This window comes from Aptenodytes patagonicus, chromosome 18 (genome assembly GCF_965638725.1).
Source record: "Aptenodytes patagonicus chromosome 18, bAptPat1.pri.cur, whole genome shotgun sequence".
Classification (NCBI taxonomy): domain Eukaryota; kingdom Metazoa; phylum Chordata; class Aves; order Sphenisciformes; family Spheniscidae; genus Aptenodytes; species Aptenodytes patagonicus.
Window position 1 is genome coordinate 6,838,551 of NC_134966.1, and position 15,030 is coordinate 6,853,580.

The 15,030-nt window shown below is 44.9% G+C and overlaps 1 protein-coding gene across 1 annotated transcript; it reads left to right on the forward strand.

Moving 5' to 3' along the window:
* The first annotated feature begins 125 nt into the window (after positions 1 to 125).
* Positions 126 to 14,353, forward strand: DOLPP1 (dolichyldiphosphatase 1). Its single transcript, XM_076355504.1, has 8 exons — positions 126 to 211; positions 7,958 to 8,058; positions 9,725 to 9,809; positions 10,078 to 10,177; positions 11,028 to 11,126; positions 12,468 to 12,596; positions 13,374 to 13,463; positions 13,945 to 14,353. Exons 1-8 carry the CDS (start codon positions 136 to 138, stop codon positions 13,979 to 13,981), a joined length of 717 nt encoding a protein of 238 aa, XP_076211619.1. The 5' UTR covers positions 126 to 135; the 3' UTR covers positions 13,982 to 14,353.
* Positions 14,354 to 15,030: the final 677 nt, after the last annotated feature.

Below are 15,030 nucleotides of genomic sequence, written 5' to 3' on the forward strand. Positions count from 1 at the left end.
CTGTGGGTTGGCCGGCGCCTCACCTGCCGCGCAGCATCATTGGGCCGCCGCTCTCCGCGCCCCCGCCCATTGGTCGCACCGCCCTTTAAGTGCGTTCCGATTGGCCGTGGTGGCCCGGCCCGGTATCCGGGTAAGATGGCCGCAGTCGGAGAGTGCTCGCTCCCCGCTCCGTGGCGGCCGGTCTCCCTCACTCACGTCGAGTATCCCGCAGGTAAAGCTCCGCTTCGCCCCCGCCCGGCCTCCCCGGTGGCCGCCGCGCCGTTCTCCTGGGCGGGCCCCGCCCGCCGCTCCACGGCACCCCTGAGGGCCGGGCTGGCAGCTGCGAAATAGTGAGCCATTGAGCGGCCGCTCTGAGGCGGCGAGGCGCGCGTGCGCGCTGGGGGCGGTGGGACTCGCTGCCGGATAGTGAGCCGCGGGGGGACTCGGCGCTGCGCATGCGCCCTGGCGAGGCGCCGTGCTCCAGGGGCTGCTGAGCCCCAGGCGGTGAAGGGGGCCGGGAGGGGGGGGCCGGGGCGCGGCCCTGTCCCGCCGCCGTGGGGTCCCGGGGCCGGTCCTGCCCTCCCGTGTCGCCCTCCCCTCTCTACACCGCTGCCTCGCCCCCTCTGCAGCTCCCTGGCATGCCTGGCCATGTGTGGCTGCCCCTGGGCCTCGAAGTGCCTGCCCCACCCAGGGCGTGCCTGCTCCCCACAGCCCCGGTGCCACCCCACAGTGGCATGGCGGGGCCGGGTGTCCCCTTCCCGCCCTGCTGTTGCGTGTCTGGGTTGATGCTGGAGGTCTGACTTGGTGCGTCACAGGGCCATCTGGCCCTGGTGTTCCCTCCTGGCATCCCAGGGAGCTGTGCCGTGGCGGGGCGGCCCTGCCCCTGAGGTGGGCTTGGCTGCTAAGCGGCTTTTGTGGCTGTGCTGGGAGTGGGCCCCGCTGTCACGCTTTGGTCAGGTGGCACTGTGGGAAATGCCCAGAGGACGACAGGCACAGGGCTTCCTGTAGGTCAGCACTTGGCAAGGTGGATTTGGGTACAGTCAGTGGTGAGAAGCGACGGGTGCCTGTGTGCAGGATAGGCTGTTCCAGCTGCGGCAGTGGTATGATCCGCAAAGGTCCTGTGCCGTGTCCCTGTGGCACTGCGTGCCAGCCACCTGGCCCACGTTGTGGTAGGATGAATCCCTGATCTACCAGTGTTGCAAGAGCAAGTGGGTCTGTATTCAGATAGCAGCTGTCTAAGCAGTGTCTCGTTAGTAACTGTGGTCTTCCGGAGGTCCTCTTCAGGTGCTTTGCGCTGTGCTGCTTTTGGGTGAGATAGAAAAAATATTTTTTTTTGGCTGCTTGTTGTGATCAAAGATAATAGGAGGAAGCAGGGTATGAAGTGTCAGAGTGTTAGTATTGACAATCTGGTCAAAATCCAAATTTGGTGTTAACACTGTTCTCAGTATCGCTAGTTCTCCTAGCAAGTGCCTAACTTGCCATAAAGTGTTGCTGTGTGTCCTATTTCAATAGCTGGATTTTAGTTCCTGATGAAAGCTCCTCTCATAGTGCAATACCTAAAGCTTCTAAAGTGCTTAGGGATCTTCTGGGTTGAAAGTACCCACTTAGCCAGGAAACTTGAAATGTGACAACACTGAAAAGATCTGGCACTGGAAATACATTATTTCTTGCCTGCCCCCCCCCCCCCCCCCCCCCATATGGCTGTGTTCTGTGATTGCTTTATGTGAAAGATTAGCATTTCCTTTTCTGTCTTGCGTTTTCCTTCACCCTCTACATTCTTCTGCCGTCCCCCTTGTCAAATATAGTAACGTGACAGTTTGGGGGAGACGGGGGAATAATCTTTTCAGTGGTACTGATATATTCATCTTTGTATCTTATCTCCTTATCTGAACCTGGCAGTATACACAGGGTATCCTGTGCACTATTTGTTGGATTGGTTTGGGAAATGAAGGTGGCTGAAACTGCTGTGCAAGGGTTTTCTGTCAGATCTTAAAGAATGTGACATAATGTGATTATTTTCTCTCTGCATTGAGTGCTTTTATGCAGGCAAATGGAGAAGATGATTGTGTGGAGGGGGTAAATCACCACCGAGCTTAGGGTTATGTATTGAGGGGATGAACACTGTGTTTGTCTTGGATAAAACATGTCGTTATGGAAGCCTATAAAGTGGAGACAAAGGACTAAAACATCAAAACAGCTGGAGGTACGAAAGTTTCTTAATTTATTTCAGTCTAGAAGAATGAGTTGCAGTAAGATGGCAGTCTGATACTTTTACCTGGATTTGGGGGAAAGTGCTCTAACTTTGTTTAGAAAGCTGTTTACATTCTGTCTGTGTACGGCTTAAGTCCAGGTCCATAAAGCTGCTAGATAATGTATATTTATAAAATAGTGATGTTGGCAGTTTGCTCAGCACAATGGAGTTAGTGTAGCCTTGTGCTGATAGAGAGGGGTCAGAAAGAGAAATAGATCTTGCTTTTACTAACATAAATTATTAAGCTGTCTTGGCACGTCATACACTGTCTTGTGGCAAACATCTTTCGCTCTTGGCTGATCCCAGAGGCTGCTGGCCTGGAGTGCAGCGTGCTGAGCCACTGTGGCAACCGGCTCTTAAAATCTCATGTCTTTGAAGACTTCCCGTGCAGAACTGCTGTCATCCCAGCTTTCATCTGCCAAGAGTGTTGGTCCCTCTTTCTGTGACCAGGTGAAAAGCAGTCACTGCTGATTTCTGTCTGGCAGATGAAGCCCATTATTGGGCTTCTGCTTGTAATTGTGAAGGGGAGAGGTGTCTCTAGAAGAGTGCTCGTCCTCCCTGTCTTTATCTAATGTTTCCTTATCAACAGCGATATAGTGCAAAACGCCAAACACCTATCCTTACTGCTGGTGTGGCTGCTGAGTTCTTCAGGGCTTTCTGCAATGTCAACTTTGAGCAAGATCAAATGAGAAACAGCGGATGAACGCTGTGGTAGTCAACTGCAAACTGGTCTGAGTAATGAGATCTTGGAGACCTAACTGAAGTATTACCCATAGTAAATGCAAAGATCAAACACAGGGAGAAGAAACCAACAATGGCAGTGTTACCTGACAGCATGTTAAAGCATGCTGCTGAAGAGGACAGTCTTTGAAAGCCATATCAGGATAATATTTTTAGAAATGTTTGGTCCTGGAGCTTTTCTTATCAGCAACTGTACTTTGGTGAGACTAAGGAATGATCTGGCACAGTGTTGGGTTGCTGGCAGGTAGGCAGGAATAATCCTTCTTCTGTATGTCTTTCCAGTAATCAGCTGGTGATTGCATCAGGATTGTTAAGTCCTTTGGATATATAAAAGCTATACTCTGAATATGTCTCATTGCTCTTTGAATCCATTTCCGCTTTGGATCTCACAGTATCTTTGGCACTGAGCTTTGTAACTTACTGTGATTGTTTCTTTTCTGCTTTTAAGTCCACTGCTCAGCAGTTTCATCACTCTCTCTCTCACATGCAGTGAGAGGTAACAAATGTTTGCTGTTCATTTCTCCATATCATTCATGACTTTATAGAACTGTTGTATCCTCTGTTTTCCTTTTTCAGCTGAAAATCCGAGTTATTTGATATTTTCTGAGCGGCTACTGTTCCATTCTTGTTATCTTTGTCCCCTTTCTATTTGCCTTTCCTGTGTTTACTATCCCTTTTTAGACAGAATCACATAATAAATTTTTGTAGTGCTGTAACAGTAACTTGTTTTGCTCTTAAAAATGTTGTTCTTGCCTTTTTGACTGCTGCAGAGCATTGGATACTGCTCTGAAGGTATTGGCTCACACTAAGCCTCAGGGTTTCTTGTTTGATAAGAACTGAACTAAATCCTGTCATGTTGCGTGTATAATTAGGGTTGTTTTTTCCCGTATGCATTGCTTTGCATGGGATGACTTTTTGTTGCAGACTTAAAACTCATCTTCAGGGACTTCCTGTCTGTAGGGTGAGTTTCACTGGAGAAACATTGAGTTCCTGGTTTGTTTGGTTTTTTTTATTATTATTTGGAGAAAAGAAAAAAAACTTCCTCTCTTCAGTGCAGCTGGGATTCTTAAAGCTCTGGGACTTTCTCGATCTCCTCTTCTCACATTGGACAAATTCTTTAAGGAGAGAAACCTGGCATGCCAAACCCTTTCTCTGCAGAATGACAGAGAATCTTCCTGTTTTCTTAGTTGTGAAGGGTGTTTACTACAGTCACGCAGAGTTGGAGAGGCAAGCGTGCAGAATCAACCCATCGGAGCAAAGGTGCTTGTGCTGTGTATATACTTTGGCTCAGCAGTTCTCGTTGCTATTCAGTATTGGCGTGTGTTGCTCCTATAGGAATGTTTGTTCTGATAACCCTTGCTGCGATTTCTGTTTAGGGTGGTAGCTCACTAGTCAGGGCTCATTTCGTAGCTAAGTAATATCTGTTGAAAGAAGCAGATACCACTCAGTTGCTTGGCTTCTTTAATGTGGGGTTTTATGTTTAATTTTCCTGCAGAAGTTTCATGCCTGCTGCGTGCCTTTTATGCTGTAATTTAAAGCCTCCTGAAGATATTTTTACTGTCCCACAGCTTGTGATATCAGGATATGTGCAAGTAGAGGAAATGATGATCCGTCATGAATATTTACTGGTGTAAATGCATGTGACACACATACACTGCATGTTGTCTGTGCAACCTGCACACATGCATTTAGTCAAGAACATACGACCAGCAGCAGTGCCACAAATAGATGTTTCAATAGGAAGCAGTGATGGTGGTAAAGCTAGATCTTGTGGTAGGATGTGGTTAGAGTGCTGTTGATTCATATTTTTACATTATATACAGGTTAAGCTAATGTGGTAGAGCTTGGATGTTTCCACTGAAGGAATGCTGGGTAAAATGTTGAATTGGAGCAGAAGAAGATGCTGAATGAAGGCTGAAAAAAATAGCGTGCTTCTGAGCTATGTATAGCATTTCACCTATTTATCTCTTGGGTGCCTAAAAATGAGGTAGTTGGGTTCTTTATTTTTGCAACATAAGCCCCAAATGATGTCCAGGGGAGGCTAGACTTCAAAAAAGCAGAATTTAAAACAAAACAAAACCGAAGCTATATATTAAATAGATTTTCCTTTTGCATTTTTCCAGAGGTTTTGTCTCTCTTCTTATTGGTTGGAGGAATTGCTTTAAAATTCCCAAGTTTAGTAAAATGAAATTAATTTTTATAAAAAGGTAGAGGGGGGACCTGCTTGCTAGATCTGACTGGACTTCCAATTGTCGGCTCTCCTGCAAGTCCCCTTTCCCTGGGAATAAGTCTCTGAGCGCACTGGAGTGTGAGAGTAGATAGGAGTGACACAAGTAATCATGCTCTGAGGCCCCGGGAGCGCTGTGCGGTGATCAGCACTGGCCTCTTTCTCGGAGCTTGCTTTGCCTTCTTCACTGGGGATTTCCAGTCATTTTGGAGCTGGTTTAGTTAGTGCAGCTCTGCCTTAAACCGCTAATCTAGGTGAGTACATTTACGATGGCATTGGTGACTTCCTGGTGTAGCCCCCAGGACATAGCAAAAGTGCTGCCTTCAGTTAGTGCACAGCTATTTATGTGCCTCCTCCTCTAGAAAAAGTGGCTTCAGAATGTGATTCTGTTTGATTGCTGTTAGCCACAGTAATATGAAATATTATTAATGCTATCTCTGTTCTATTTTAAATGGACAGTTGAAATGTTTGGGGAGCTATTGTGTCAAGATTGTCTGAGTAACGGACTTGGTACTCTGTCTGCGGGCAGCGGATGGGATCCCTCTGTCTGGGAGCAATGGTTTCTGGTTCTCTGCTTCAGGTGCAAACGTGGGTTGTGTGCTGGTGAAGTCTGGGTGGCTTGATTTATTGGGTGCGTAATATGATAACATAATGGAGGATCTTGAGTTTGGTACTGCTGATGCTATTTAAATTAAAAGACTACTTCCTTAAGTATCTTCTGCCATCTGCATGAGAAATAGACATCACCCCCCCCCCCCCCCCCCCCCCCCCCCCCCCCGAGAAGACGAATAATCTGGTTTGGTTTCTACTTGACAAAATTACGGCTTTTAGTCTTGAAGTGCTAAGCCTTTATGTACTGTGGATTAACGGAGAGGGTGATCTGAAACATGGTGATTCCTCCATGATGAGCTAGCTATCTTCAGTTGGTAGCACTGGAATTGAGACTACTGGAAAGTATTCCTAAGGTTTTCAGGGTAGTTTTGATTGTCTGGTGGCTTGTCTCATTAAGTCCCTCACCATTTAAGACAGGATTCATTGTGCTGAGAGTTTGTGATTTATGTAAAAGCATAAGGGGCTTGATTCTCTATTGCCAGGTAACGGATACTGTCACTTACATCCACTTTGCATTACCGTAATACATTGCTGTTCCGCTTTGGGAGCGTTTGGAACCCACCTGATGCAAGGCAAACCTGCCATATGGTGCAAGAAAAGTTTCAAATTCAGTGTCTTCTAATGCTTTTCAGGTTAAAAACAAAATAGAACCTCACTTCAGTGAAAACCCAGTTGTCTTGGGGGTTTTGTCCTCCAACTCTTCCTAATATCACTGGTGATGCAAACTAAAACTCCTGCAAGTAATCCTTGCTGATGATGGTGGTGGTTCCCAAATCTAACCCAGAGTCTGGAATTCAAGAGGGATCTGTGCACTGTACCTGATGTAACCACAACTATGTGGCAACAACAGCAGCAGCGTGAACTTTGTAGCAGTGCGGTAACTTTTTTTATCAGCTCTAGTATTCAGAGGCTGAGGTTAAAGTCCATTTTGCCAAGTGCTGTTTTAAAAAGTGGGTGCATGGGCTGGGGAGACTCAGTATCTTGCAGTGGAATTGATCTAGGAATGAGTCCAATGCTCAGCCTTGCAGAGGCATCCTGTTCCCTTTTGAGAGGAGGGAGGAAGGATAAATTTATGTGGGGGCTGATCCTTTTGTGTTCAGTGATGGGATGGACAAGATCTAGTCTCTGAGAACCAATATAGGAAGTACCCTGTCTCTTAAGTTGCTCACTGGGTTCATACTGCATTTTTGTAGTGACTGCTGTCTTTAAAGATTCTCTGGTAGATAGTTCTCGCTCTCCTGATGTGACTTGCTGATCTTGGAGCAAAATTATTCTGGTAATTTTTTGTTTCCTTGGAATTTATGCTGACATCTTCTCTCCAAATACTTTCGTATGTGTCCTTTTTCAGGGAACAGAGGCAAGAGAAACTTAGATCAAAATATATAACTGCTCTTTATTGTTGTTTGCCTACTTCTGTGTCTGTGATAGTTCAGGATAAAGGTTTTGAGGTACCTATGACCTCTTGTGAGGTCCCATTGCTGCTCCCTGATTCTCCCTGAGCGATAACTAGACTGTTTGCTATTTGAGGTGGAGGCCCGAAGTCACTTCTGTGATACAAGTGGGCTACTGGTTAAAAAGCAGTGTCTCCTTTTTTCCCTTTATCTCCTCCTATGTTTAGCTATTTATTTCCTCCCCATTTTGCTAATGCTAGTGTTCATGCAGACACATGGTGAGACAGATTAGGGAGCTGATCCAGCTGAAAAGTAACCCATTTTAGTAAGGGAATGGGAAAGGATTTGTTTGGGGAGTGCTTGCTGGTAATTGCTGGCACAGGGAGGCAATATGAATGAGGGGGAGGGAAAGACATTGCCTCTTTTGCAGCAGCCTGTGCTTATGTTGGATTAAAGTGACTCTGGGCCCACACCCATGGTCATTGTTGTATGTTGGCTGGCAGTAATCTCTGCTGAACAATGCCAGGCTCCTCTCATCCCTGCTTTTGAACCTGCATGTAAGCGCTGCTGTCTTCCTTGCCTTGGCTCCTTTTGGGTTGGAGCAGCAGTAGTCAGTCTGCAAAATGGAGACTTGCTGCAGTGCTGAGTTTGCCCCTCTGCTCTCAGTGATTGAGGGCACCAACTGACCCATGCTCTGGTGGCAGGCAAGTACCTGTGAAGGTCAAACTGATTTGTTTCTCTTGTTTGTTTCCCTAGGTGATTTCTCTGGTCAGCTTTTAGCTTATTTGAGTCTTGGTCCAATATTCATTATTGTTGGCTTTGTAACACTCATCATATTCAAGAGAGAGCTTCACACGGTGAGTCCTTCTCTCCCTTCCTAGCTTCTCCTTATGACAAAAGTCTTTTCCTTTGTCACCTGGTGCTCCTGTATTCACACTTCTTTTTCTCTCTTTAAAGAGCAAGCTTAGGTAAGGTGATCTTCCTGTCAAAGAACAGCAGGAGACACTTATCACCTGTACCAGGTTAAAAGACAGCTTAGCCTTTGCTGACTTTTCTGTTACTCTGTAGTATGTTTTGGGCATTATCTGTCCAAAAACATCGAGGGAGATGTCTGAGGAACTAAAGAATGCAGTTGCAGAGGCTGAACACTCCCAAGATCCAGTGGGATCATAGCACTAGTAGGTTCCTACAAGATGGGCAGCATATGCAGGAGGTGGTGTCTGTAACTCAATAGGATGTGCTTTCTTTGAACTACTGAGGCAGAAAAGGGGCCACAAAATAAAACCTACAGATTCCCAAGGGAGTGGATCTGTCTATAAGGGCTGCTTCCCAGCTGTGAATTGAATACCAGGGACAGAAGAGACTTGCTTCTGTCCAAGTGACTAACAAGGGACTCTTTTGTAATGCATAATGGTTTCTGTCTGCTCCGACAGGTAGTTGGGAATCACTGTCATGGATAAATTCCCTTTAGGAGGTATAAACCTCTTGTAACATTTGCCCTCAGTGAACAGATAAAATAGGGGCCAGTGAAAGGATTTTAGTATCAGATTTCTAATATAAGGCCATGGTGTCATGGGAACCAGTGGCTCAAGGGACCTGGGAATGGGACTTCTAGGTTATTAAGCCGATGCTAGCTAGGAAAGGCAGCTGTTAAGTTTTGGCAACCCAAAAGGTTTCTTGTTGACCCAAAAGAGAGAATAAGTTAGAGTAACTATTGCACAAATTCATGGGTTTTTGAATACAGGGGCTTGTTAGGCGTTGGTAATGAGACAAGTGTTGAGGTTGATTCCCAATTCTTTATGTGGGAAGTCACCATTGAGGTGGAGAGAGGCACTAGCTGACTTGCAGCAGCCTGACCCGTAGCTCAGGACATAGGATGAAAAATTGCTCCATCATCTGGAATGGGACAGAGTGTTAAGGAGGCAGATTATCATCACCAGCTGGGAATTTGATCACAGCAGCAAGACTAATTTAGGGGAGGTGTATGGACCATGGAATTAAAGAGTAAAAATAAATGCTACCAGTCTGGCTCAGTTCAGAATGTGACTTCATTGTAGACTGAAGACAGCAACTTCAAGATTAAAACATTCATAAAGGGAAAAGCCAGAAAGCCTAAAAGTCACCTTTTTTTAAGCTATTTACCCAAATAACAGCGAGTGCACTCCCCCTGTTGGTCGTCGGGGAAAGACAATCCCTTAAAACCTGCCCTGTTAAAAAATGTCACTTTCTATACTTGCTGGTGGAAATATGCTAACAGAATTGCTATACAGTGTCATTTTTGTCTCTTTCTGTGTATCATCTGCTGAAAAGCTGCATATACACAATATGTTGCCAAATACACAAAGTGGGCTGAAAAAGAAATGCTTTTCTTCCTCAGGTAGAGAATTTTGAAGCCATTGGTTTTAACTCTAGTAGTCAAAAAAGAAAACTAGAAACATATGGTTTGGGGTTTTGTCAACAGAGAGAGTTTGGTAAGTAGATGGATCTTTTAGATAGGATGACACAGTTGTCTTGCCTTCACAGATCTCTTTCTTGGGAGGGCTGGCATTCAACGAGGGAGTGAACTGGTTAATAAAAAATGTAATCCGGGAGCCTCGGCCCTGCGAAGGTATGGTATGGCCCATTGGTGTCACGGTGTCGGTTGAGTTTTGAGTGGAATGCTAACTGTGGGGGGTTAGAGGGTATTTTCCCCTTTGCCTCATGTTGGCTTTGGATGTTTGGGTGTAAGAAGGCTGGCAGAGCCATCTGAGCAGAGACGTGTCCTGTGAACTCATGTGCACATACTCCAGCAGAGTGGTCTGGCTTCACATCTGGAACGTTCCAGCTGCTATGTACAGAGTAGACCTTGACCATACTCTTTCTTCTTCTCTTCCCAGAAGCCCATTCAACAGTGACCACAAAATATGGGATGCCGTCCAGCCACTCCCAATTCATGTGGTTTTTCTCTGTCTATTCCTTTCTGTTCCTTTATTTAAGGTAAAAATTCAATGTCAGGTTTTGGCTGTTAATATGTTGAAACACCTCAAATAGATGGCTCCCTTACTGTGTGCCACCCAAGTGGCATAATGGAATTAAATCTGAGGAACTGCACAATTTTCTGTGGCTAGGGTGGATGAAGCATGTCTGTCTCAATCTGAACGTAGGACTGTAGTTACCATTGCTGAAAACTGAAGGGTACGGGTGGGCCTCCTATGCCTATCTGGGTACAGGTCTCCCGATTTGCTTTTTCTAAGCCATGATGATCCACCAGTGTGAGGGAAGAGGGGGGGAATAGGGAGGAGGAAAGAAGAGCTGCTTTCTCATGTGTCTACTCAGTTTTGTCAGTGGGGTTGTCTGCAATCTTTTAGGTAATACCTGTTGCCCACTTGCATGACCTTTTAGTTCATCTCCCTTACCAAGTACTGGTTTTACATGCTGTGCTGTGCTTTTCTGAAATTCTCGCTGGGGCATGGCTCTGTCTTGTGGCTCCACATGTGGAGAAAGACAAAACTCACAGTTCCTCCTAGCTTTGTGGACGATGGAGGGACTCTGACGTCTTGGCTCCCTGTTGCATATGCTCAGCATGTGCCTTTCGCATCAGTTGCAGTAATTGTGAGCATTCTGCCTTCCATCACAGCAATCCCTGTTAACAGTTGGAGAGAGAGAAGTATGGCTTTCTGGGTTCTCTTTAACTCCTGCCAGTGGGACAGATTGCTGCTGGGATGGTGTCGAGCTGTCCATGACCCCACTGGAGTAGAGCTTTCCTAGGGTTTCAGAGATAGTGAGAACAGAGATAAGGACTGCTCAGCTCCCTGCCACTGTGCTAATGGCTCTCCATCTCTTTCAGAATGCACCAAACAAACAATGCGAGGTTTCTGGATTTACTATGGCGACATGTGCTGTCCATCTGCCTCGTCACAGTGGCTTTGCTAGTCTCATATAGTAGGTATGGAGCAATTGTTTGTCTTATGCTCTCATACAGTCCTGTGGCCTTTAACAGCCAGCAGACCTGTCATTCCTTATCCTGCATTTCTGATCTGATTCTTGATGACTGCATTTGTACAAGTCAGAGCTTTGTGGAAGCTGCTGTGTTGCCATGAGACCCTTCAAATAAGCAAACAAAGGTGCTACATGTGTGGTGCTTCATAGAAGCATTTATAAAACCCAAGATCAGTTGAGCTTGTAGCAATTCCCCATCGGCTCCATTGCCATGCTCTAGCCTCACTGCCTCGCCCTCTTTCCAGCACTAATCATGAAAGCATTACACCATGCCTTGGCACACCAGCATCTGCAGCATGTGGATTGCTACAGTTGATCAAACTAATTGTTTTGCTTGAGCGTTAGTTAATAAAAACATTTATAGCTGTTTGACTTGCAAGATTCAGTTGTATTAAGATGAATGAAGAAAATGAAACTTTGATAATGATTTTTTTCCCTTTAGTAGATTTAAAAAAAAAATATATACACACACACATATAAAGTGAGCTCCAGTGATTGGAAACCAGACAAATTCAGGCTAGAAATAAGGCCGCGTTTTCCACAGGAAAGTAATTACCTGTTGGCACAGTTGACTGTACACTAGAGCTGATTCCTTATTACTGGTTATTTTTAAAATTCTGACAGGATAATTTCATAAGAGATATATCATCTAATTAAAAATTAATTTGAGGAAATCCAGTGGGCTGTGCTAGGCAGAGGGTCAGATAAGATGATCTTAATGGCTTTATGATATATGGGTGAAAAGAATTTTGAACGTGACTCGTAGCTCGTGTGCAGGGATAACTCAACAGACCATTAATACAGCTTTCTGAATGGCTGCAATCACAGTAAGCACGCTGTGGTAGTGCAGCCTTTGTGCTGTCACATTTGAGAGCAGCAAAATCATAACAAAAATGGTGTCTATGTTCTTAAAAGCCTTTAAGCCCAGCTCTGGTGGCTTGGAGGGGTCTTGTCTTGTTACTGGCTTTAGAAAAGTCTCTCATGGGAACCAACGGTAATAGTTCCTCAGCTAATCCAGAGATATATGAAGAAGAATGCGGAGGGTTATTGAGTTAAGCTCAAAGTTTCAGTGCTCTGAGCTGAAACTGCTGTAGCAGGGAAGACAGTTTTTCCCAGTTTTTTCCCCCACTTTTTTGCCAGCTTTTTAATGAAAAAAGTAAGATACCTGCTTTTAACATCTGGAGGATAACTTGCTCAGAATGTCTGAGGGTCCAGTGAAACATCAGCCCTTGAGTCATGCCTCCTCTTGTTTTAAAGCTTGTCTGGTGACTCTTCTCTTCCACTGCAGGGTTTATTTGCTTTACCACACCTGGAGCCAAGTCTTATATGGAGGTGTGGCAGGAAGCATTATGGCCATAGCCTGGTTTGCCTTCACACAAGAGATACTAACTCCTCTCTTCCCAAGGATAGCTGCATGGTAAGTCTGTGGAGGTTTTATTCCTGCAAGTCTGCATTTTGTGGATTGCTGTTTTGCTCATTAAATGAGTCCCTTGCAGTGAGCTGGTAACACAGGTATAGTAGAATTCCCTGGCAAAAGAAAATTTTCCTAGTCAATCGGTGTAAAAATTGTACCTTGCATCTAAAGCAAAACAAACATAAAGATACTTCAGTCTCTAAAATTTTAGTTGTAGCTGTACAAGCCCTGACTGTAAATGGGCTGCTCAAACTTCTATGAGCTACTGAAGTTACAGATGTTAGAAATGGGAATTCCTGGGTTTTGTTCAGTTTTGCATACTGACTGTTGTGTGGCTGTGTAACCTACTCATTCCTACGTTTTGCGTATAGAAAGGATCATATAGCCTTGCCTGATATGGGTAGGGGAGAGAGGAAGTTTAAGCAACTGTTTTTTGTAAAGCCCTACTAAAGTTGTGAGGTGTGGCAGAGTGCTGGAGAAGCTTTTCAAGCAGGACAGACCTTTCGTAATGAAGGTCTAATGACCTAGTGAAATTGCAATACCATTTAAATGTAATATAGTCTGGAAACATTGTATAAGGAAAGGAAAAACAAGAGGGGTTTTTTTTTTTTGATTAAATGTAACAAGGAGCTCCTTTCCCAGACTGAAGGGTAATGGAATAGTGATGTTAAGTCTGGAGCAGTGTTTGTGCTATTCTTTTTTTTTTTTTTTATTTTGATCAGAATTGTGGTGGAGGAAGTCTAATTATTTCCCCTTTTCCACCACCTTGTCCACTTCCAGGCCAATTTCAGAGTTCTTTTTAATCCGAGATACCAGCCTCATTCCTAACATCCTGTGGTTCGAATACACAGTCACGAGAGCAGAGGCAAGGTAAGTGACCTGAGGGGGGGAAGAGCTGTAGCTGGTTTGACTTGTCAGATGTAATTATTAATTTATTTTCTAATATGTAGATAGCTGCTGTGGGTAGAATAGGGCAGAGTAAAGAAATACCAAGTTGAGGGTTAACCACTGCATCTGGAAGGTGAGTCTGTTGGGGAGTGTGAGATTAAAGAATGTTTCATTTAAATAGAATTTCAGCTCCCTAGCCCGTGTGTTTTGCAAGCAAGTGTTTATAATCTTGCATCTGCATATGAGCTTGTGCACACTTAAGACATGGTGGATGTTCTAGGACTGTAAAGAGTGGGAAGGACCGATCTCCTTTTAGAGTCTGGTGGGGGCAGCTTTATTTTTGCATGGAGCTAAGCAGGGCCTTACTTTAATCCTCCTATCTTTTGCCTGCTGGTTTGCCACAATACCCTGCGATAGGGCTGGGGCCATCTCTCTCACCCTGCCCTCTGTGTTGCCGTTGCAGAAACAGACAGCGCAAGCTGGGTACGAAGCTCCAGTGACTCGAAGTGTGGGGACCAGAGTGCACGTTTTAACGGAGACAGACAAGAGCAGAGACCTGGGAGCAGCAAGGAGCCTTTTAACAGACGGACCAAAGGAACAGGCAGGGACTATACCCAAAACCTGAAAGCCTTTGCTCTGCTTTAGCAGCTAGCTGGATGCTCCCTGATGCATGTGGGACCGTGCAGGAGTACAAACTCATTTTCAACACAGATGCACATTGCTGGTTGGAATGTACCATCATGTCTACGTCAGGGGAGGGGGGAGAAAATGCCTGGTGTCATGTTCGGGGGAGGGAAAACCAAAAATGAATCCTTTCTGTGACTTTTTTTTTCCAGCATGAAATATACACACTATTTATTTATTTTTTTAAATGGAACTATTGTTTTTTGGGGTGGGTGAGGCATTGATTGTGTGTTTTGTTTTTGCTTTTTGTTTTGGGTTTTTGTTTTTGGAAGAAGATGACCAAACTAATCTCAAGTTGATCATGCTTAATTAGGGCTTTTAATTTTTAAAAACTTCTTAGGAGGGAGGGGAACTATGATGGGGCAGAAGGGAGAGGAAGGCTTCCTTTCCTTTTTGCAACCACTTTGGGAGATCAAAATCAATTCCAGCTGCACTTTGTACAGATGGAAAGAAAGACTAAAGATCTGATTTTTAACACTAGTGACGGTTCTGCAGGGAAGCCTGCACAGATACCATTAAGGGGAGTGTGTGTGTAAAACAAAGGAAAAACTGAAATATACTGACTATTTTTTTTTTTCCACTGCTGCTCCTGTTGTGTAATTAGCAAGAGTGTCTTTCTCAGAATCTCTTCTGGGTGGCAAGATTATCATACATATCTCATGTTTATTCCATCTCTTCCTTTATACTTTTATTACCTCAGGGTTGCTGTGATCTGTACAGCTTCTGTTGTACTGAGTGTGCTACCGATGGCACTAGAAAGCCTGTTTGGTTATAAGCAGTGCTGTGCTCCAGTACGAGTCAGCCGAAAGCCTTACAAAATTCAGTCGCTAGTCTCTGTCTTAAGCACTGGATTTTAAATTTTTTT

Bases quoted from the DNA above. Each gene is read 5' to 3' on its own strand.
- DOLPP1 (XM_076355504.1), top strand. From the start codon at position 136: ATGGCCGCAGTCGGAGAGTGCTCGCTCCCCGCTCCGTGGCGGCCGGTC. The intron at 11,127-12,467 runs GTATGGAGCAAT...CTTCCACTGCAG, and splicing joins TTGCTAGTCTCATATAGTAG to GGTTTATTTGCTTTACCACA. The intron at 13,464-13,944 runs GTAAGTGACCTG...TTGCCGTTGCAG, and splicing joins GTCACGAGAGCAGAGGCAAG to AAACAGACAGCGCAAGCTGG.